Genomic DNA, 23,462 nt, shown 5'->3' on the forward strand with positions numbered 1-23,462 from the left:
CAGTGGCAAGATGGACATAAGTGTTTGAGCCATCGTTGAAGATGCATAAATCATTATTTGAGAAAAATCTTCAAGGACCTATCTTCTGCTGTTAGTGTCAGTACTCCCCCATAGGGTGTTATGACCGTTCATGTTGCCCATGATTGTGCAGTCCTTCGGGAGTTGATCGTACAAGTTTTGAAGATCTGAAAGGCGGACAGTTGAGGATGAGTGAACATAGTGTAAACCCCATATTCAGATGGATGGGGATAGTGATAGTTTGTAGTTATCCCTGTTTGTGTCAGGTGGAGATGGAGTTACTTCCATATCCAGAGTTCAAAAGGCGTTATGGCCCTCGACGGGTTTTGGCAGTTCCTCAGGTTGCCTTAGTTTCTGCAGTTTCTAGTCTTTCCTTCTTGGGCGCACAGTTTCGGGTTCAGGCTTTGAAGTTGGTTCTGCTGTTTGTGATTCAGAGGTTCACAGGTTTTGATTGTTGGCTCTGGGGCTAAATTGGCTGAGATGGACTGTGACCCATGTAAGATCGGTTTGGCACGGTATAGTTACAGTTGTGACAGGAGACAGCAGAAGAGTAGGACATGGTTGAAGGGGTTACAGTAAAACTGGCAACCTTCTTCTTAGCATAATAAAAGGAGATATTTTCTTTATGTTTGATCTTTAGAATCTCTGATTCACGTTGCCACTCTGGACTGACAACCGAACTCAGCATAACCAATATGAAGTTAGTTTTATTGCATGTAATTTATTTACATCCACTTGGGTGTTCCACTTCTTTGGCATCATATCACAAATGTACGTTCTAATGCTCGCTTTGTAATCAGTGTATGGAATAAGAAGTGGTGTCACGGATTTATTTAGTGTTGCCTTGGCAGCAAGATCAGCCATCGCATTCCTAGAAATGCCAATGTGGCTTGCAAACCAACAAAAGACAATGTCGTATTGACCAGTAGCAAGATCATTATATAATTCAATAATTTTAATTAAAAGTGGATGTTTACAAGAACTATTTTAATAGCCTGAAGACAAGAAAGAGAGTCTGAATATATTATATATTGTTCATGTTTAGGGTGTCTTTGAATATGTTTAAAAGATGTTGATATGGCGTTTGTTTCAGCTGTGAAAACAGAGCTGTGATCTGACAATCTAAAAGATATTGTTCTGGATCCAATGACAGTGGTACAAGCTACTGCGTCACTATCCTTTGACCCATCAGTAAATAGTGATTTGTATGCAGTATATTTACTTTTTAATAGATTATATTCTTGTTTATATTGTAAATCATTTGTTTCTAACTTCTTAAATTGCCAAGGTGGCGAAGAAAGAAGACGAGAAGGGGATATCTTTTCCAACTCAATGCCGGCAGCAATAAGGAATGGTTTAATTCTGTGTCAAAGAGGCGGAACAAGAGAAGGTTTCTTGTTATACAGATCTTCATACAGGGATTAATAATGCAGTTATATGGAGGATTTGACTCGTTGGAATATAGTTTTGGTATATACTGTAAAGATATTTTTTTTTTACGGCGTTGTTTAAGAGCTGGCTCATCAGCCTCGACATAGATGCTGTCGAGAGGCGAGGTTCGAAAGGCGCCAGGACAAAGTCGTAGCCTTTGGTGGTTAAAGAATCTAATAGTTTTAGGTTACGATGGAGCCGTAATCAAGGTTTAAACGGACCAATGGTCGATAAAGTTGAAGGAGGGTAGCTTGATCACCTCCCCACTTACAATTAGAAATGACTTTCAACAAATCAAGTATCTACAGGCATTTAGTTTTAAGGGATTTGATATGTGGTAGAAACGTTAAATGTGAGTCAAGACGTGAACCCAAGAACTTGGCCTCCTTTATAACTTTGATGGGAGTGCCATTTAGAAACTGTTCAGGGTCTTTATGCGGTTTATATCGTCTACATGTTTCGGCTACAATAATGTATACAATTAGTTTTCGATTTAGGAAATTTAGAACCGTTCTCAAGACACCACTTATTAATTTTGTTTAAACACCACTGCAGTTGCCTCTCAATAGTATGCATATTTCCTCGACGTCCTAATGTCATCAAAAATATTTCGAAGGTTTTCTAAACAGGATTCTGGTAAGTGCTTCAGAAGTTGATAATATATGTTATCAGCTCCTGTAGCAGTATCGTGGGCCTGGACAAGAGCTGTATGGAGCTCATGAGTCGATAATACCGTCGATATACGTCGATAATACGAGTCGTTATAATCTTCCCCAGTTATCTGGAGTGAAATTAATAGATTTCTTTTCTTACTGTTTTTTTATACGTTTGGAACTGAGGTACATGATTTGTGGAAGAGGAATGTTGTGCCAGTGTTTAGCCATGTTTATTAGCAATATGAGATATATTCGATAATAACTGGTCTCCGTCTTTGAGATGGTGAATGCTAGATCTAGAACCCTTACCTTTGGTTTTCTGGATCCTATTCCATACTCGGCGTACGTGAATTGATTTTAGATACATAGTTGACGTTTATGTTGTTTAAAAGTACGCCGTGATTTAGCGTTTAAGATTTCACATTGGTATGGACCATAGAATGGCGACGGAAATAATGTTCAGCCTTTTTCCGTGCCTTGCGAGCCTGTTTGCATTCAACATTAAACCATGGTTTACGTACGTGACGAATTACAGAGGACCTTGGGATACACTTATCAGCAATGTCGTTCTGTTCATCAGAAAAGAAAACATTTAATAGCATCAGGTACATGAGTTATTAATGAAAAGTTCAGGTTTAAATTTCTCAATGCAGAGAGTTTCATGTAAACTCCATTTGGCATTTTAATAATTCTATCTAGGTGGTGGAGGGACATCGGATGGGTTCACGGGTTTTGAGATTGTTGGGAAATGGTCATTTCCACAAAAGTCATTGTGGACTGACTATTCACACTCACTCAATATGTCAGAATCAGTAATTGACAAATCAAGAGCTGAATAAGTTCCTGTGTCAGGGAGTAAATATGTATTTGAGCAATCATTATGCATAAATCATTGTTTGTAATAAACTCCTCTAGTACTTTCCCCTTAGCGTTAAGAGTGGGTTGTGTCAATTAAAATTTACCATATAGGAATATATAGCGAACAGAGAGTAAAAGTAACATGCAAAGTAAGTCGTACTTCAACGGCATGAAAATTAGTTTTCAGTACAACAGGACTTTGGAGTACATTATGCCTCACCAAGACGGAAGATCCTCCCGTAGCCCTATCACCCGAGGGAGAAATAGAACGATATGCATTGAACTGTCGCAAACTGAAATTATCTGTCTGCTTAAGATGTGTCTTGCAGACAGAATGCTGATGGACTAATGTCCTGGACCAATAGTATTAAGTCGTTAAAGTTGGTCTTCAGTCGTCGACAATTCCACTGTATAATATTGTTTTGGGAAGCTGTCTTTTGTGAGGTATGATTGGGGATCTACCCCGTACCATTTTAGAGGGGGTTATGCGATGCGCCCGTAGCTGGGTGTTTTCAGCCACATCCATTCTTTCAAGAGATCCAAACTTATTAAACAGATGGATCGGATTATCTAACCCTTTGGAAATCCTATCACTTTGATGTCCTTTCGGAGAGAGAGTTCTTGGTTTGTTTTGTTTCACATTTCTTTGAGATATTTGAGGTTTTTGTACTTGAGACTTCTGTGTGAGAGATGATGACTGCCCTTGAGGAAGAGTCTGTATGTCAGAGAGTGAATCAGATGTTTGAGTTGATTGTTTACCTGAGGTGTTTCAGAGTTCAACCATGCCAAGTCTGTCTGGCAGTCAGCAGACAATGTTGTGACTTTGGGTTGTTTTTTTCAGGGGTTGTCTGAAGGACAGACGCATACGTTTCTGTGCCTTCCTCAGATCGAACTAGTTTTTTGTTTCTGGAAATTTGATTTATTTATATTCATCTGGTGTTTCAAGACATCACAGTCTTTTTGATGGGTGACTCCCTGAACAGTTGGTACACTTTTAACATCATTGTCACAGTTTTCCGTTGTATGGGTTTGCTCACCGCAGTGAGCACATGAGACAGGTCTTGTACACGTATTGACGCCATAACCATATCTGTGAAATACCTCAGTGGGTTTGGAATAAGGTATCAACTTTGATATTGCTGTAACCTGCTTTAATCGCAGTATCGGTTGGTTGTGTTTGTGAGTTCTTTCGTGTTGAGAAACGTTAAGGTACATAACGCATTGTTCTCTCATCTCAAACACTATGTCAGCTTCAGTCATATCAGCAAAGAAATGATCTCTGTCTCGAACGATTCCTTTGCTCGTACTGAGTGTATTATGAGCCGTAATTGAAACAGGAATGCCGACAAGGGAAGCTGTTGACATAAGGTTGGCAGCTTACTGTTTCCTGTTGCATTCTATCAGCAAAGAACCTGATCGCAATCGTCTGACGTTTTGGGTTTAGTATTCCAGTTTGTTGGTTATATGGTTCATCATCCGAGCTCCCCACCCACCCCGGAGTATCACTGGTACAATGTTCATTATTATCAGGATCTGTGTCAAGAGGACGTTTTTTTCTTGGTGATGGGGGTTTCGTAGTGTTTTAAGGTTCATCATCCGAGCTCCCCCCCACCACGGAGTATCACAAGGACAATGCTAAATACAAGTGGGTCTCCAGCGTGCAGCACCAAGGATACTCGGATGATATACTCCAGCAGAAACATTACAAAAATTTATAGTTCCACCAGATTGACCCATGAGCCTCCGCAAGACTAGGCAAAGGTAATAATCAAGAACTCAAATTGTGTTATATAAGCAAAGGGTGCCAAGACCAAATTTATACAATTCCAATTTAAATATTTTGTGCAGTTACAAAAAAGCTATGCACAGGGCTTGTCATGATCAGCCGATTGGTTGAACCAAGCCCATTCAACCACCCGTCTAGGTGAAGTCAGGGCCAAAGTGGTGTGTTGAGCAATTGGACCACGGTACCAGGCTCTCAACCACCAGGATCCCTTCCTCCACCGACACAGAGCTGCAACCCACGGTAAACAGGTCGGTGGACCAAATATCCCCCCCGGGGCACAACAGGGTTTTGAACGGCTTTTAGCATTACCCAGTACACACCACGAGGAGGTGGCCGTGATATTGACAAATTCTTGTATTTTTTAGCAGATTTAAGGAGTGTTGTCTCGGAGTACATTCTGTCAGGAGTGAGCCGGATCGGAGCTCTATGGCATTGGGCTCTCTCCGCAGATACCACTGGAGATTGCAAACGAGTTCATTTGCATGGGTTGCTTGTCACAAGCTTCAATGATCAGGAAGCGTGGCCAGTAGTCAGGCCGGGAGGGCGTACTCTCATTAGATGAGTAATTCTCGGAGCCTACGTGTCTTCGTTTTGAACCGGGGTGTTGGGAAGCCATGTCGTTTGGAATATGGTTCAGCACCCCCTCTCCCCACCCACCATGGAGTGTCAACAAGGACGATCGTATATTGCATCGGATCTCCGAGTTGCAAAGACCAGAGATAAGGGGGTGTTATACTCCGGCAATGTTGACACGAAAAGCTGTATCTGTCTACCAGATCAAGGTCATGATGGTTCGGTCCGTGACAATCAATTGGTGACGTACAGTAATCGGAGGTCATCATCATCACACTGGTCTATGAGCCATCGCCTTCTGTGCACGGGTCTGCACAGCTGATTTGGTTTGGCGGAATATGAGTTAACATTTTGAACATGCCACGAGTGCTATGTCATGCCAACTTTTGTATAAACATACCATGAACAGGGCTCGGCGTGACCAGCCGATTGCTAAAATCGGGCCTATTCTACCACCCGCCTAGGCAAAGTTAGGGTCGAAGTGATGTGTTGCATTATTGAACACTGTTCCGGTTCCGTCATCCTCAACCACCAGACTCTCTTCCTCTGCCGACACAGAGACGCAACCCAGGGCAAACAGGTTGCCCAGTTTGGTTGCCTCAGTGGGGTGCTGTAGACCTATTCGACCCCGAGGACACACAGGGGTGAAGAGTCAGTGGCGTTACCCAGTACCCACCACGAGAAGGTTGCTCTTCAGGGGTGCATAATTCAAAACGATAGGCCGTCGGATATACAGTTTGAAAACTGCTTTAAGAAAAGGTCCACTCCATTCCGGTGTGAGAGTAGTTAGCAAAACTGCTGTTGGAGAAAGCTCGTGCAAGTTCAACTCCATGTGTTAACAATAAATATATAGAAAAACAATGCTTTTTCAGATCAATATAACAAAGGTAAATGTCTTATTACACAATGACGTGTTGAAATGTAGTTATAAACACAATATGAAAAGGGTGCAGATAACATTTTAAGTTTGAAGTTACATAAAGTATATGAATCACACGATGACATGATATAATCTGTATCTGTTAAGTCGGATATTCATCGCCGTCTGTTCCTTTGGAACCATAATTGCGAAGAAGCTTGGAATGCCTTTATTTACATTCAAGAATGAGCATACTGTATGAGTATGAGTTCGTGGTCGACGGATTAACACTACAATCTGTGAAAATTCATACTGCAGTTGAATATTTTCTTCCAGAAAAATGGATTGGTCGTGGAAATGTGGACGATGCAATAGTCGTGAAAATACCAGGTATTGCGTATGCTTTGTTAATAACTGAAATTCTATTTTCATCTCCACTTGAGATCACAAATCCTTGTTTTGTAATAGTTTGAGCAGTTGGAATATTTGTCCGTCGTCTGGTATTCTGTTTACACATTATGTACAAACCGTGTACATTGTTTTGTATTGCTATGTATGTGAGATCTTACCATATTGTAGCAGTTGATTCAACATAGTATGCCGGGCTGTTTAAAGGTTTTGTGGGATATCGTCTCTTCAACACTGAAGTCCATCAGTGGGTCCACAACAATTTATTCATAGTGATTTAGATGTCGATAACACAACTTTAACTTTAACTCAGAGAATATACAACCACGTCTATATTCCCTGATAAAACCCATATGCCCCGCCAAAGTGCATACGATAGAAGCTATATGCTAAATCTGTAGACATGATTACCTACATGTAACTCAAACATGCTAATTATAGTTTCCAGAAATCCAGGTCTCAACTAAGGAAACGGTCCAAAGTACAATGCATTGCTACTGAGTCATTTTACTGCTCTGACAAAGATAAGACATTTCAACGATCATCTAAGAGAACTATATATCTGTGTTAAACAATGCACGTTTCTGAAGTTGGTTATACTTTGTATCCTAGGCCAGTGTGAGAAATAGTTTCCAAATTTTGCTAGTCACTCGGGCTTGCTATGTCTGAAAATTACTGGCCAACAATGTTTTTTTCAGAAAGCCATAATCTTACATTACTTAAAAGCGTAACTTAACAAGTCGGAGTGATGTATTTAAACAGTGACTACATGAAAATTCACTTCCAAGTAGGGCCAGTGACTGCGGTGGTTTACTGGCCCGGCTGGATTTTTACTAGCCACGAGCTAACAAGCCAGTGGCTATTTCTCACACTGCCCTTAGAATTGCATGTTCATGTCAGGTGAACTTAATTTTCATGTCAATTGTTTTTACAGTTCCTCCGACAAGAACAGATGTGATCATACAGGTACCATATTGCTTTTTTCGTTATATGACGGGTAGATTTCCTTTCTGATTGACCCACGTGGTCACATGACAACTTTGACGCTAAGATTAGAGCTATTCCAGCTGGGAACTCCGCGCTGTGTGCGTCACGCTAGATAAACAAGCCATAGGCGTCCCTGTGACTACGTTGGTTTCGAGTTACGTCCCATCTGTATATATGGCAGACGACACGACACCATGAAAGATGCTCAGAAAGACCGCAATAACATCGGATGAATTAGAAGCCTGAAGTAATCAACAAAATTTTTACTACATGATGTCCTTACCATCGTAACTGTAGCTTGAAACTATGTAATGACATATTCCTGGATTGAAATAGAAGTCAGCAGGAGTTTGTTCCACTCTAATGATATATTGTGACTTTTGGAACTGTGTAATCATGCACGTTTGCAGAAAGTATTTATCACAATCAGTTCCATTTCATAAACGAGCTCGGTACAATATGTACAAAGTTAACGTTCTGTCGATTTCTCATCTATTGTCTAATTAAACCTGCTCCGAATCAATCCTATCAGAAAGGTTGCGGGATATTAGCTAAACATAAAATGTGTGTGAGAGAGTTTGGTTTTGCGCCGCCTTTAGCAATATTCCAGCAAGATAGCGTCGGGGGACACCAGAAATGTAGGGAATCGAACTCGGGTCTTCGGCGTGACGGGGGAACGCTTTTACCACTAGACTACCCCCGACTATAATGTGTGTTTATTGTATGTTAGCATTTGTTCAACTTGTATTTGTACGGATCTAAACTAAATATTTATTTGTCAAATGAAAATTTTCATATATATTTTCAGTCTCGGGGGATTCTGTCCGCCTGGTCGCCAACAGGAAGTATACAATATTTTGCATCACGTCCTTTCAGTATCATGCGTGCACCTGCATTACAGTAGATACCAATATCACATACGTTTCCACGTAACCTTTGCTTGTCATGAGAGGATGCTTCGTTTTGGTATTTTGCTCAGAGATGTCGGTACTGGGAAAGATAGAACAGTGGAACTCCGGCTTGCCTTGCCAAGTCAATGTCCAGATTGTTGACGGGCCATTTGATAAAGCGTGGCCACAGCTTCCCCAAAAGCAGTCGACAAGGGTAGAACACTTTCCACTTTTCCACACCGACAGCCAGTAGTATCTATAACTACCACAACACGTTTAAACAGTGTTTGTGCTGAAATTTCTACCCCAGTAGCATTAAAGAAATGTTATAAATTAATACTTACCATCAACCAACAACATTTTTATTCTTCTTTAATAGTCTGGCCATGAGTGGTAAGTATTTCTGAAAACTTTTTACCGTTTGTGCTTAAATGCAACAGAAAGGAAAAAAAGACAAGCCGTGTACATGCTACATGTGTGACGAGGTCTGAGCTTGTGGTTAGTTCGGGCTTGGTAAATTTTGCATCTGTACCTTTGCAACAACCCTAACATGCTAAAATATGTTTTTTTATGTTCCTATTGATAAGTAACTAGAACTATTTACTCTTGACGCATTCAGAAAACATATTTTGTATGAACGACTTCAAGAGATTAACGTAAGTGATAGATGCGCGATCTGTGATCGTAATCTGATCACGTTTACATCGCTGATTCCCCAACGATATTGGAAATATCATGCTACCTATTAGGAGTATTGCCATGCTTTCATACACACTTACGCATATGCTTGTGAGCTATAAATGAAAAGGCGAAACAAAATGAATTCTTTTGATCATGTTTAATAGGTTCTATGATAGCACGTGTCCGTGTCTTTTCATTCTGTGACGTTTGCTTAACTAACGTGACAAGATTTGTTTCTTAATTACGTGTAAATTCCAATCGAATAAACCGTACTTAGCCGAAAAGAAACGCAAATTATACATAAAATGTGAATAAGCTGAGACCATCAGAAATGTGTTGATAATGTTATGAAATGGGATTAGGGAAAAGTTTGATAGCAAGTGCGTATTAGTTAATTAGTGAAGCACGTAGCCACCGGTGACATAAAGGATTGTCTAAGGCCCGGAAGACCGAGGGTGGCCTAGTTCGTCTGGCCAGATATAGGCACACATTCAGTACCACAAACAGGCTATGGAGAGTCCAAACCTACAACACTACAATCTGGAGGAAGTGACTGAGAGACAGATTTCCACTTCACAGGCAGGTACAGACAGGGCTGTCTGGTGGTGCTGGCTCTCAGAAAACCGCAACCTGACATTGTGTAGTAGTTATTTGTCGAAAGACCACTATCTATCGCTCTCTTATACACTTTACCGACGGTCACCGTTCCGCAATGCGTATTGAGACGACGTAACGGAGCATATTATTATTTTTATTATTGGATATTAATATAGTGCACATATCCACGCACTAGTGAATGTTCAGGCGCTGGTACTTTTTCCTCGATTACTGGATGTCAATCTCAAAAGCACATAGTATTTCAATCTCAACTCCGTGGGAAGTATACAACTCTTGCTGCCACTTGCAACCCCGACCTCTCATCCTAACGAGGTACCCATTTCAATCTGACATTCAATCACATTCAATCTCATAAGACCTAATATGATCACGAGATCCATTCAGCTGTGTCCTTCAGTTGATGTTGTGAGCTTTGTTGGTTGACTGCATTCTGGATCTCATTGCACCACACGGTTAAGGTTATCAACAGGAAGTACTGAGTACTACGATCATGTCACATTTTGATAAACGCCAGCTGTCCTACATTCATATGCATGGAAGCCACGATGGCCGAGTAGGTTAGGTGGCTGGTGGAGAACTCTTGGTGAAATCTGTTTTACTCGCACTCCCACGGCCAAAGGTAAATGTTCTTTGTCAGGAAGGTACTTAAAGTCCCTGAACCAGTCTATCACTAACCCGATTTTAATATATATGGAAGCTGCTGTGGCTTGAGTGATTCAGACGGTTGACTTTGTGTGCAGGTGATTAGGTGCCTGACTCCGAGAGGGTATGTTAAAATCCCGGATGGGACTCAAGCAAACAAGAATATTAGAATCCGTACTTTCCTGAAAAAGTGTAATCCCAAATATATCAATGCATTTCTCTTTACAGTTGTATGTTTTTTTCACAATTTTAAACTTCTGTACATTCCACGAAAAATCCCTATTCCACTTGACTTGCGTTTCTTTGAGGCTACTTTCTCTTGATTTCGGAGCAAAGATCGACGTAAGATGATATCTCACAATTAACTTATTTTACATACATCGTGTGACTGTATTTGCCACATGCTATGATAAGTCCAAACGGCAAGATCCAGAAACCGAACATTCCCAATAGCATCGTTTAGTCCTAGTTACTCAAAACGTATCATGCATTATCACGATATTATTTCTGAGGCATGGTTATGTTAATCTGTAAACATTCTAACAGGCCTTGTTAGGATTCTCGCCCCTATTGCTTCTGCTGTTTCTCCTCGCTTTCGTTATCTGGTGAATTTAGATGAAGTAAATTTTGTTTGCAAATCATTCGTAGTATTTATGAGAACTTAGTTCTTTTCTCCTATATATATACTACTAAAAATTTGATAAGGATCACTAGGTGACATGTGTGTAATTTACCACTACCATAACAAAAGACATAAATTTGACTCAGAAACATGCTTACTCAGGTTATGAATGAAAATTCATGAACGGCATGAACTTTTATCAATACGGAATGCTTGAAATCTGATAACAACACCAAAGGGCATTTCATTACACAATGTTAACAGCAAACCAGAAAGAATTACACAGTTTTGGGGGATAGTCCATCATTACACTTAGTCGATGAAGTGTCAGTACCTGGTATGGCCTCCCCTTGCATCATTGACGGCTTGACAACGTCGAGTCATGCTGTCAATAAGCACCCGGATGTTTCCAATGGGAAGGTTGTTCCACTCTTCCACGAGGGCGTTTCTGAGCTCTGCCAAAGTCGTGGGTTGTGCTCTACGGCGTGAAAGGGCAACCTGCAGCATGTTCCAGACATGCTCAATCGGGTTCAAGTCCGGCGAGCGCCCTGGCCAGTCCATGCGGACAATTGTCTCCTGCTGAAGGTACTGCTCCACCACCCTGGCGCGATGAGGACGGGCGTTATCATCCATCAGGATGAACTCAGGGCCAACAGCACCAGCGTAGGGTCTGACGTAAACATCGAGGATCTCATCCCGGTACAGCACCCCGAGTTTGAAATTTTAGAAAGAATCAGACCCCAATGCCTGAGTGAAAATCGTGCAATGGTAGCAAAAGCATAAACTGTGATGACAAACGCATTTCCCATGGCATGAAATGCACTTGCAAGTTTGTTGAAGACGTTTTTTATTTTACTTGAACACAATATTTTCAGTGATGCAGTTATTAATTTTTTAAAAAGAAAAATATCTATGATCCTTATCACATTTTGAGTATTATATAGTACCAGATGATAGTTTTGCATTTGTACTTTTAAATGAATAAATTGTTAAGAACATATGTGTCAAATACGGTTTTGCTCATTGTATTCACGTTCAGTATTATATAAATGTGATTAATGATCAGCTGAAAAAGCGGATAAAAACGATGGAATGATGCCATGACTTAAGTTTGTTCATGTTTCTGATGTGTCGTTCAGATGATCCTGCTCTGGACGATGCCTCAAAGATGACACTGTTACCTTTGCAGACTCAAGGTGAGTGAGTCAGTGGGAGTAAGTGAGTTAATATCTAAAGTCACATCGCCAATATTTCAGCCATCTAGTGACTAAAACAAGTTTTAAATTCACCATAAATACATGTAAATTATAAAACCTGTCAACGAAGGACAGTAAAACCAATTAGAATATCACAGCAATTTAGAAGTAAAACTAGCATTTGTCTCTAAAATTCAATTTCAAATGCTGAAAAGACTGTATAAAAAGGGCTTTAGATCGCCAACAACGATACTAAGGACCATCTGGACTTGCAGTACATTTGCTTCCTGCGTTGGCCATAGCTTGATTTGCACCATCCCTTCAGCAATAAAGACACATCTAGCCAAAAATTTAATAGACACATGTGCCACGATTAAAATCAATGGAAAGTTTTAATGCAACGGTGCCTTGACTATTTTGGGACTTACGTACCCCAGACTCGAGGTAGTATGAGCATATTCACATTGCTGGCAGTTAACTCTTAAACTTAAGGCATTGATACATCACTGCTAATCACGTTTTATGTAAAGAATGCTCACAGTGGCGAGTGAAACTTATAACCATGATTTGGAATTATTTATACTGTGATATAAAGACCTACCTTCAATTAATTCATTCAAGGTCTCAACAGTGGACAGATTCCGGATTATTACAGTGTATGTTTTTGACTTACATATCACAGTAAAGATCTTCATAAAGAGGATTTTCCTCGCTGCTTCATGCAGGTTTTAACTCGTTCGAGAATCAACACACCGGGATGATGTATTGCAAAGACAACTGTAGAAAAGATGGCTCAGTAAAATCAACAGAAAACTTTCAGTGTGAAAACGTTGAGAAAGATCCACGACAGAGTCTTAGAAATTTATAGTGGACAGAATGAAAACGTTTCAGGCTACGTTGCAAAATCCGTACACTGAACCACAAAAGAAATGTCGCTTTTCTAAGCCAAATGTGAGTCTATTGCAGTGTGAGAGTATGGTGAAGGCGTAGGGAACTTTTTTCCCGATGAGTGCATTGTTGAAAGGGGTGCAGTCGATCTGGACCAGACAGCTGGCACAGTGGTGTTCCAGTATCTTGGTTCAGGATGAGAACATGACATGACACCTGCTCGCTATATTGACAAAGTAATAAGACCCCACGCTGTACCATATTTTGGACGTACAGAAAACATGTCTTCCAACAAGACAACGCTCGTGCCCACACTGACATTGGGCTTTTTAACACAACATGACATACAAGCCCGACATTAGTCACACTCAGTCTTGATTTGAGATCAACAGTACACCTTTGTGAAGACGTTCAAAGAATCCTATGGTCGAAAAATGCAGCATATCACAGGGTATGGACCCAGGTGCCTATGACCTTCATCAACCGGCTAATTCGTCCCATGTATTGAAGATGCAACACTTTCATCGATGCCGATGGAGGCCACAGACAATAGTGACATTAGAACTACCGTTTTTGCTGATTTTGTTAGTGTGAACTCTAAATACGATTCTCAAAAATGTGTCAACCATAATTGTTAAGTTTTGATTGTTATTGGAATGAATTAAAGTGCGTTCTTTAAGAAACCGCTACCAGCCTGATATGTATTTTGTGGTTTAGTGTAGATAATGGAGCCATACCTAAGTTTTGAACGGATTAGTGATCAGTCTGTCTGAGGGAAGGTTGACTGTTGTCCACCACGCTTGGAACAAAAACAGTTTCCAGTAGATACAGTGCCTTTACTTTAATATGTGGTAAGAAAGTTTGAAGATGATCTAATATATAATGTTCCATATATTGACTGTTCAAGTTATCAGTGTTCTGACTGTCAGTTAAAATAGTAATAATAATGGTCACGCGCCACTCCATGATTAGTATCTTGGTAAATTCGTCAATTTCAGTCAATCAGAGAGCACGATTTCAGTAATTGGAATCCAGTAATACAATCATAATAACGAAACAATGGACCCCCCACAAATTTGAAAGAACAAATCATCTCACATTACTTAACGGCCAAGTTTATTTTTTTTAGCAATTTACGGAAATCATGAACAGACAAAATTGTGTGTTCATTTCTGCACCACTAATCGCTTGCAAGAACTACAAACCTGGAACTATTGCTACATTGTATTGCTAAAAAATATACCCCGCCTCCCCCCACCCTCCAAAATAAACCAATAAAAAGAAGAAAAGGAGACAAAAGGAAACAAAAACAACAGACGGCAGCGTGATTGTCTACTTAAAATCTCCTACGACATTATATCTCCTGCGTCGGGCGTATCTCTTACGCAGGAGTTAATAATATCTCTTACGTAACACTTTCTTTTTCCTACGTAGGACATCTCCTTAACATGTCCTACGTAGGAAAATAATATGTATAATGTTATGGTCAGCTTATACAATGGTATCCTATTTTCGATCAGTCTTTATCTTTCGGTATAATCATTATTCATTCTCGGTTGATTACAACATTTTCGTTTCTGTGTCAAAGGACTACTATCTATCAGTTGTTTCATTTGTGTTCACCGGGCTTACGTTCCGTGTTATTGGTCCGCGCCATTTTGAGTTATGACGTCATCACTATGTGTGTTCCTTCGAATATATTTTATGTTATGTGTAACCCAAACTCTTGAGCTGATTGTTTATCGTGTAACGTTTCATTTGTCCTGTCATTCTTGGTTGTTATACTCAATGATTCTCGATTGTAAGGTATATAATGATCTGTTGTTGTAAACATTGTAGACATCACAAGAGTGAGACGTGAGTTTACGATGACTCCATTATATCCAGTGTTTAGGTAATATATATAATATGTCACAATTTAATTCTGAACTCACAAAAGTCCAGAAACTCTCAGCACTGTGGCCACTCTCTCACAAGTGTTTAGGTAGTGTGTGTGTGTGTGTGTGTGTGTGTGTGTGTGTGTGTGTGTGTGTGTGTGTGTGTGTGTGTGTGTGTATTACAAGAAATTTGGTTTGATCATAAACGTTATTCCGTGTGTATATATAATCCTCGTGATATCCGCATTGTAAAGCCTAGAGCATACTCAACTGATGACATTGACTCCGACCCTGTTGTACAATACCAATTATTTTCGGCAAAGAGACCCCTTGGCTGGTCAGAATCGGATAGTCCATTCTTTCTTGCTGTGAATACCAACTACCAACAAGGTACACTTTGGTACCAGGTACTGTGGATGAAAATGTTAAAGTATATAGATTATATGCAATGTGAAATTATGGTGGTAACTTGATAACTAAAATAACTAAAATAAATAGCTGAAATAAATACTATTATAAATATCAACCATAAGCATGGTATCATGTATTGTGTAGCACTGTAAAATATCCATAGTATATTTAGAATTTGTCATTATTTACATGTCTGGAACATATCTGATTCTGATTAATAGCCGTAATAAAAAAAAAGAATTCAACCATTTTCAACAATAAACAAACTATTTTCTTGTGAATGGCTAGGATTATTTTCACTTTCAGGGCACCGGAATGTCAACTCAATAAACGGCACCCGTGGCGAGCCACCTCCTCGTGGTGGGTGCTGGGTGCTGGGTGCTGGGTAACGCCAAGAGCTCGCCAACACCCCCGTAGTGGACCCGGGGGCATATTTGGTCCACCAACCCGTTTGCCGTGGGTTGCGGCCCTGTGTCGGCGGAGGAGGGGATCCTGGTGGTTTAGGGCAATAGGGGCATGAGTAGTATAGGGAATGATAGTTCTGGCTCACTTTCACAAAAAGTCTCTACAACGCCTTATTTACTAAATAAGACGTTGGTGGGCCCCTTAGCTCTTGCTACTATTACCCCTACTACAAAAAAGTTGGCGGTAATTACTGTGCCTTGGTAGGAGGTAACACTGTGCCGTACGGTACGATCAATAATTCTTCTCTTACAAAACCCCTACCCGGCCCATCCCTCAAGTAGTACAAGTTAGGTTCGTCGGCTTTCATATCCACTTTATCTATGTTGTAAGTTTTGACTGACCATATAGGATCGGTGGCCCGCTTACGGCTATCGCCCTCGTGTTCCCCCGGCTGGTATAGATACCTCACTTTGGCGACCTATGTCACGTTTATATCGATGAAACAGTTTAACGTGAACCGCCTACGATCTCTTTGGTGTTCATAATAAAGGCTTGCTGGGCTTTTTGTATCCCCTGTTCTATGTACTTTTTTTTCTCGTCCTCGCTGATAGCAGACTTACGAGACTTGGATCGAATATCTTGTTTCATTCCGTTATATTTTTTGAGTTCAGAGAGGATTGAACGAAACTCCTCTTCTGAGATCTTACTATCAGAGAGTGCCGTGGAAATACGCTCACTCACTGTGTTCAGCTTTGCTTCGGCCAGAACCCTGATCTCGTCGTGTTTCAATGCCTTACGATTAAGTCTGCGTGATACTAACTTAAGCGCCAACCCTAACACCCCCGCTATCCCAGCTGTTATTTCAATACCTAGCACTATAGGTGCAGCCACGATTGTAGCTAACAACCCAACGCCTGCCGCCCCTAGTCCCATGCTGGTTGCCATAAGGGTAGTGTCAGCCCCGTCCACAATATTGAAAGCTCTATGGTACTTCTTACATAGTGCTTTCCGCGTGTCACGGTCTTGTTCTAGTTGGCGTTTCACATCACATAACTGCCTCAAGCGAAACCCATCTACGGTTTCCAACGTCTTCGCTACTTCCTCTACGACTGGGTACAGACCCATCCTATAATATATATTATGAAAGATATTTTAATTGGGTTTCAGTTAATAGTTCACGAATGAATTTGAAGCCTACAAGTTCTAGATTACCCAGGGTAATAGGTGAGAGGCTAATAGACTTTCCTGTTGTAATAAAAACCCCACTGAGGTTTATTAAGCGGTTTATAGGGCCCGTGGAGGTATCCTGTTGTATAACAATACGACAATATTGGTCTTGGTGTTCGTCAAACCAGTGTATTGACACCCCGGGTAAAAATTGGTGTACTCTTGAGGTGTTTTCATAAAAGAAGACTTCTATGATGAGTGTGTAGGGGGAGAATATTTTATCAAGATCCCACTGGGGGATAAACTTACTGTTAAATGTTAATTTATTTTTTATTCCAGAACTTAACCTATTTTTCCCTTTACGAAGACTTATCAAGGATGTTGCTTTATCCTCAAAAATGAAATCCCCGGGCCAGATACCGTTATTCCTAATATTAGAGATGGCCCCCCACTCGTCTTTTAATGTGATATAAGGTGAGGTGAGTGTTAAGTTGATCAGCCATTTGGGCTCTTTAAGATGTGATAACGACATCCGTCTGTACACGTTGTCTTTGAATTGCAGGATGTATAATTCATCTTCCTCACCAGGCTGATCGAAGCCCTCCGTATCTCCTAAGTCGTTAAGTGTAGTGTTGGGATGATGACTGGTCATTATTATACTATTACGATATAATTTCCAACTGGTTTTCTGATAATAATTCAGGGGTGAACTTCATACCCATGAAGTGTATGTTGTCAGGCAGGAAGATATTGATTAGTGATATCTTGTTTTCCACGATCACATTGACCCCCTGCAGACTGGTGTTGGAGCCGACACCCACCCGCACGTAAACGTTGCAAACTTGATACTGGTGTTGTTTCACCCACCCGAGTTTGATCCCCTTCACGATCTCGACATCATTCCCCGATGGTTCCCCTAGGTAGACTTTGATGACCAGTGTTGAGTTTGCCGGTAGATCCTCTAGTATAGTGACCACACCTTCGAATTCAGACACCAACTGCAATTTCACGTTTTGTATGGCTGGTTTACTCGATAGCATGTGGGCTGCTATAGTGTTGACTGGGCTGACGACTACGCTACGTCTCTGAGTTGGGACGTAAGCCACGAGCAGGGTTCCATTGTTCACGACTTTGTTTAGGTGGTTGTCTTTGTTATCCGTGAACACGTAAGGGGAGACGAGTTTAATATTGAGAAACCAGTCGTTATCGGGTAACAACACCCACTTGTCATCTTCGGTGAAGACGAGCATATATGGCTTGTTTCGGGCAACGGTAGTGCTCTCAACGTCGTCTAAGTCGAACAGTTTACCCCCGAACGATGGGTATATTATCCAATTATTATTACCGGTGTTGACAAGGGTGTACTTAGTGTTGACTGTTGCTCTTGTGGTATCTACTATATCACTTAAGGTTCCACCGGAGGGGATTTCAACGCGTTTGTAAATGTTGTTTTTCAGTTGCAAGGCATACGATTTACCATCTACTCCGGGAGCGTCGAAACCGTGCGTGTCTCCGAGGTCGGAGATCCCGATATTGACGCATTTTTTAACTCCGGGCCCTTGTGCGCTGGTCATTTTACATGAAGCGTTAAGCTGAGGTATCCTATATTTACAGGATTATGATTTATATCTAACACCGATATTGTCAGCTCAGGTATGTTGTTAATCTCTTATACTGCCTGGGTTAATCTCTTATACTGCCGTGGTGAAAACGACTCGGTTCTACCGTCGTTGTATTTCTCAGTTTTCACCGGCACTGCTCTCAGTATAGTGGAAGGGTGACCTCCTTGAATGTTGTACGTTGTGCTCACCTGACCGAGATGAATGTACAGCTCTCGGTATGGTACTAGGTCGGGTAACTTCGTGCCTGTGACGGTTGTTGTTGGTTTTATCTCGTCAGGAGATATACCGAGCATCCTTGCTAATGGTCGGCCGAGCCTCAAAGGGTTTCTTCCATTGTTGATTAACACCACTGTACCGTTTGAGTCGTTCATCTTGAGTTCGGCTCCCAGGGGTTTGAAGACCTCGTCGTTGAGAGAGCACACGCTGTAGTAGCCGTCAGTTATCTGGCTGCGAGTTCCACTGACGAACAGCTTATTGTTGCTGATATTGATGTTAGTCCATTGCGGTAGGTAGGTGATATCGCAGAGTGCGACTTCGAGTTGACCTGACGTGTTATCGATCGCGTGCGTCAGCTGAACGGCCTCACCGCTCGTTATTCCTGGAAGTGTTATGTACATATTATAATATATGAATTATATATTATAATATGGATTTAGCACACTTGAAAATCGTGGTGAATGCAGATGGTACGGGGTTTAAAACAACCTTTATTGATATCTTTGAAAAATATATCGTGTCCGTTAATAACGCGCAGGCGGTGGTAAACTGGAATCAAAACCCAATGCAGTTTTGGCAGAACCAACTCAACTTTGCTGTGTGGTGTGCGACGACAGGGTCGGGTGTGACACCAGACTACGGTATAGACAAACTGAGTAAGTCGGTTATTTTGTTTCATATTTATTATCAAACGAGACGAATATTGAAGGAAATAAGTGCTCCTCTTCCCCAAGATAAAGCGTGGAGTATGACGAATAACCCCTATGATAGACGCGCTTATGAACGTGTTTGTGGGGAGTTTGAGATTCCAACGAATAAAGACTTTCGCCTTCCTGGTGTGAACCATGGTCTCGGTATAGTTCTCGTGTACTTCTACAGGTCCGGAACATATTATGCCGGTTCTAAAGATGGTTCATACAACCCAAACCGTCATACATTTACAGGCCCCACAACAAATGAAAAGATCCATGTCAGCTGTATAAAGCAAACCAATCCTGATGCAGCCACAGCCTGGACTAAAATGATCTCAAAAACATCGAAAGAATTCACTCGTGCTGGTACAATACGCTTGAACGACTCGATTCGAACGTACGTGTGGGCGCTGTTGGGTGCGCAGTCGATGACGCGTTCCAACATCCTCGGTAAGGGAACTGCTTACGACGCTCAGAAACAGTTCGTTTCCAACGTTGATGATGCTATCAATTCTCCAGTTGATCTCCCGAGGGCCATCGACCGTTACCAAAACGTGTTAGAATACGCCAGATCGAAAGTCAATTACGTGTTCGGCGTGGGGTTGTACATGGCTCCGAGTGATATGCAACTGAGAATAAAAAAAGTGGTGGGTTATAACAACAAAATAGTCATAGCCACGGCGGACCAAAAGTTGGGTATCAACCCCGATATTAACACCCCCTATATCCCACACATCCCACCACGTGAAAAGGGTATAGTGGCGCCACCCCCGGAGTCTAAAGTTCATGTACCCCCCACACACCCCCATATGCATGTGGGGGTACCCCCCTATCAGCAGCATATTGATAATAAAACGGCCCTGGTGGTTGGTGGGGTAACTTTGGGACTTATTTGGTTAAAGATTTCTTAGCCGCTACGTACACCAGACCTGCCACGGCGACGATGGCTGCCCACAGGTTTTGACTGAGCCACATGGCAGTTTTAGACAGAGCGCCCAACAACCACGAGACGATGCTACCCAGGATGCCGGGAAGGGCTTCGGCGGCTTTACCAGCCAGTTTAGCTAGGCCTTCCCCGAGTTTTTTTATCCAGTCTTTAACACCGCCACTTGGAGTTCCCCCGCCGGCAGGTGTGGGGGTTCCCCCTGTCAGTGACACCACCAGGGTTGATATGATGAAACCCAATGCAGTCAGAATACTGGCGATGGTGATCCCTTGCTCCCGGAACAATATCCGAATCCTGTTGGCTAAAGTTGTATCCTCATTCAGTATTCTATCGATTGTTTCCCGAATGCGACTGATCTGGGATCGAAGCTGTTCACGATTCGAGGAAGCGGCTTCCAATCGTGTACGTCTCTCGTCTTCTAAATCACGTAGTCGTTCATTGATACGACGCTTCATATCATCGTTTTCAGTTTCGTTGAGTTTGGTTTTTTCCTTAGCGATGTGCTCGTCGATTTCGTTCAGTTTCCCCATGTTGTTCACGAGTTCTCCACGCACGCGTTTCACGGCTTCGTCTAAGCCGTGCAGTTCCCTTACCGGAAAGTCAAACCCCGGTAACGGTTTGTCCCAGTAGGTGCTCAACAGTTTTTCTATGCTGTCCGAGGCTTCTGTAGCACGCTGTGGTGTCATTTCATCTCTAGTGGTGAGGTGGGATCTGGTAGCTTGCAGATCTTCTTTAACGACCTTAGGTATTGCACCACCGTAATCATTCATGTTTAGATGTTCACGGATAAATTCGACACCATGGCGGCTGGCTAGAGTTGACAAGGCCAGTGGTTTTTTATTGCTCTTGTTAAAGAGGTCAACCCCTGGGTCAGACTTAAGGCGTAGAACACCCTTTGTATCAATAAAAAAATTCTTATGGTATCGACCCTGTGGTTCAACATAGTTTTTATCTCTTCTTAAACTTTCGTAATAATCATTTACCGTTGTTTCCAAGAGTTCTTGGTTCAATGGTGAACTAGTAAATGAGGTCTCTTGCACATCGGATGCCTGGGCACTAGCGCCCGGCATCTCCGTCATATCTATGTCTTCATCCATTAGTATTAAAAATATATTTCTTTTATATAACAATGTATGGCAGAAAATTAGATCCTTTCAGAAGATTGAGAGAGCCATTAGGAGCCAGAGCCGTGCGCCAGTCGGTGACCATCACCAACAATCCCAGCAAGATAGACCAGAATCAAACTCTGCTGGTTAGATTTCCAAACCTTGGTGAGAATGACCTCATTGTACCAGGCACTGTTCGACTGGCGTTCAATATCACGTTGACCTCCGACAACGACAAACGCGAGCTAGTGCGGAACGTGGGGCGAGCTATCATCAAGAAAACGACCGTCAAGATCAGCGGTAACGAGGTGCTGAGCATCGATGACAGCGACGTGTTTCACTGCTACAGGGATCTCTGGAAAAGCGATGGAGAACGAGTAAATGATGTGTACCAGGGTATCAGCAAATCAACCCGGGCGCGCATAGGATACGTCTTCACGCAAGACCAGCAAGACAAGCTATCGGCCGGTGAAAAGGCCATCGCTCTAGCATACGGGAATCGATTCTGCGTGCCGCTCGACTTCGAGTTGCTCACGGGACACGCGCCGTTTTACCAGGCCGCGCTGGGTGATAGGCTCGAATACGAGCTCACGTTTAACGACTATAGCAAAGTAGTGCGTACGCCGAACGGTGATGAGGCTAGTTATGCTATAGACAACATCTCTCTGGAGTTCGACATGGTCACTAGCCCGGAGCTGGCCAGGCAGGTTCGAAGTCAGTACTCTGGGAAGATGGCTATACTATACGATCGCGTACTGAGGCATAGATCAGTCGTGCGAGATAAGAGCAACAATGTGTGGAATATCAACCTGAACGTGCCGGCGCGATCGATGAAAGGTATCCTGGTCGTCCCCGTGGAGGATTACGAGCCATTCCAGAGGGACAGCGAGAAGTTTTTCAACCCCGAGATTGAAAAGGTGGAAGTGACCATCGAGGGCGTGCCCAACCAGCTGTTCAGTCATGGTATGAGACCACACCAGCAGTGGGATGAGATAAAAAAGCTACCAGTGGGGGATTACATAACAAAGGACCTGGACCTAAGCTCCGTGCAGATCGGTGAATACCTGACCACCAAGTACGCCCTATGGTTGGACATGCGATCCACGGATGATGATAAACTGCACGGTAGCGGGCGCCGTATAGATAACGGCAGCGAAGGGATAACCATCCAGATTACTAAGAAGGCTCAAACCGCTGGTAAGTTGAAATTATATCTGTACGTAATTATGGACGCGCAACTTAATATAGACAATGGGAGATTCGTGCAAGCCATCTACTGATGGGGGTACCCCCTGGGGTTACCCACTGACCCACACTGCGCTATCATATGCGGGCAGACTGGCTGTGGGAAGACCGTTTTCGTGTTGGATATGTTAGAGGGTTATTACAAGGATGTTTTCGATAACATCGTTATCATGTGCCCTACTCTGAGCATGAATAAAACGTACGCGCGACCTTGGGTGATGACGGACCCGGACGTACACAAAATCGACCCTGGAACACGCCTGCAGGACTGGTTGAAAGCTCTTCACGAGAAATTTAAAGGGGAACCGACGCTGTTCATACTGGACGACGTGAGATAACAAAAAAGAGAGACATGCTATCGTACCTGGCCTTCTCCGGCCGGCATGCAAATCACAGCGTCTGGGTGCTAACGCAGAAGTTCAACTCGGTGTTGAAAGACCTCAGGGAGCAGACGCGATGGGTGGCCTTATTTCACTGCAAGGATAGGGATTCGTTCGAGGAGTGTTTGAGAGAGAACGATGTGATGAGTAAATTAGAACGGGAACGGGTGAAGAAACAGCTCGCTGAAACTAAACACGCTAAGCTCGTTCTAAAAACCGACCAACCAGTAGCATATATAGTATGCTAAGCAAAGCTAAGCAAAGCTAAGCAAAGCTAAGCAA

At 42.2% G+C, this 23,462-nt stretch overlaps 1 protein-coding gene and 1 long non-coding RNA gene across 4 annotated transcripts in view; both read left to right on the forward strand.

The window, feature by feature from the left end:
• Positions 1 to 8,550, forward strand: part of LOC137281289 (platelet endothelial aggregation receptor 1-like) — a 32,961-nt gene extending 24,411 nt beyond the window's left edge. For 2 of the 3 annotated variants that reach the window (XM_067812453.1, XM_067812452.1), the window contains 3 exons: positions 6,518 to 6,571; positions 7,524 to 7,555; positions 8,385 to 8,550. In XM_067812453.1, coding sequence (XP_067668554.1) covers positions 6,518 to 6,571; positions 7,524 to 7,555; positions 8,385 to 8,509 — 211 coding nt within the window. In that variant the 3' untranslated portion in view covers positions 8,510 to 8,550. The remainder of the gene's footprint in view (positions 1 to 6,517; positions 6,572 to 7,523; positions 7,556 to 8,384) is intronic. The other variant, XM_067812454.1, reaches the window with a different exon arrangement.
• A 225-nt stretch (positions 8,551 to 8,775) lies between these two features.
• LOC137281291 (uncharacterized) overlaps positions 8,776 to 23,462 on the forward strand; it is a 28,955-nt gene continuing 14,268 nt past the window's right edge. The window contains exons 1-2 of the long non-coding RNA XR_010956722.1: positions 8,776 to 8,859; positions 12,169 to 12,225. This is a non-coding gene — a long non-coding RNA (uncharacterized lncRNA). The remainder of the gene's footprint in view (positions 8,860 to 12,168; positions 12,226 to 23,462) is intronic.

Source organism: Haliotis asinina, chromosome 4 (genome assembly GCF_037392515.1).
Source record: "Haliotis asinina isolate JCU_RB_2024 chromosome 4, JCU_Hal_asi_v2, whole genome shotgun sequence".
NCBI classification, from domain to species: Eukaryota; Metazoa; Mollusca; class Gastropoda; order Lepetellida; family Haliotidae; genus Haliotis; species Haliotis asinina.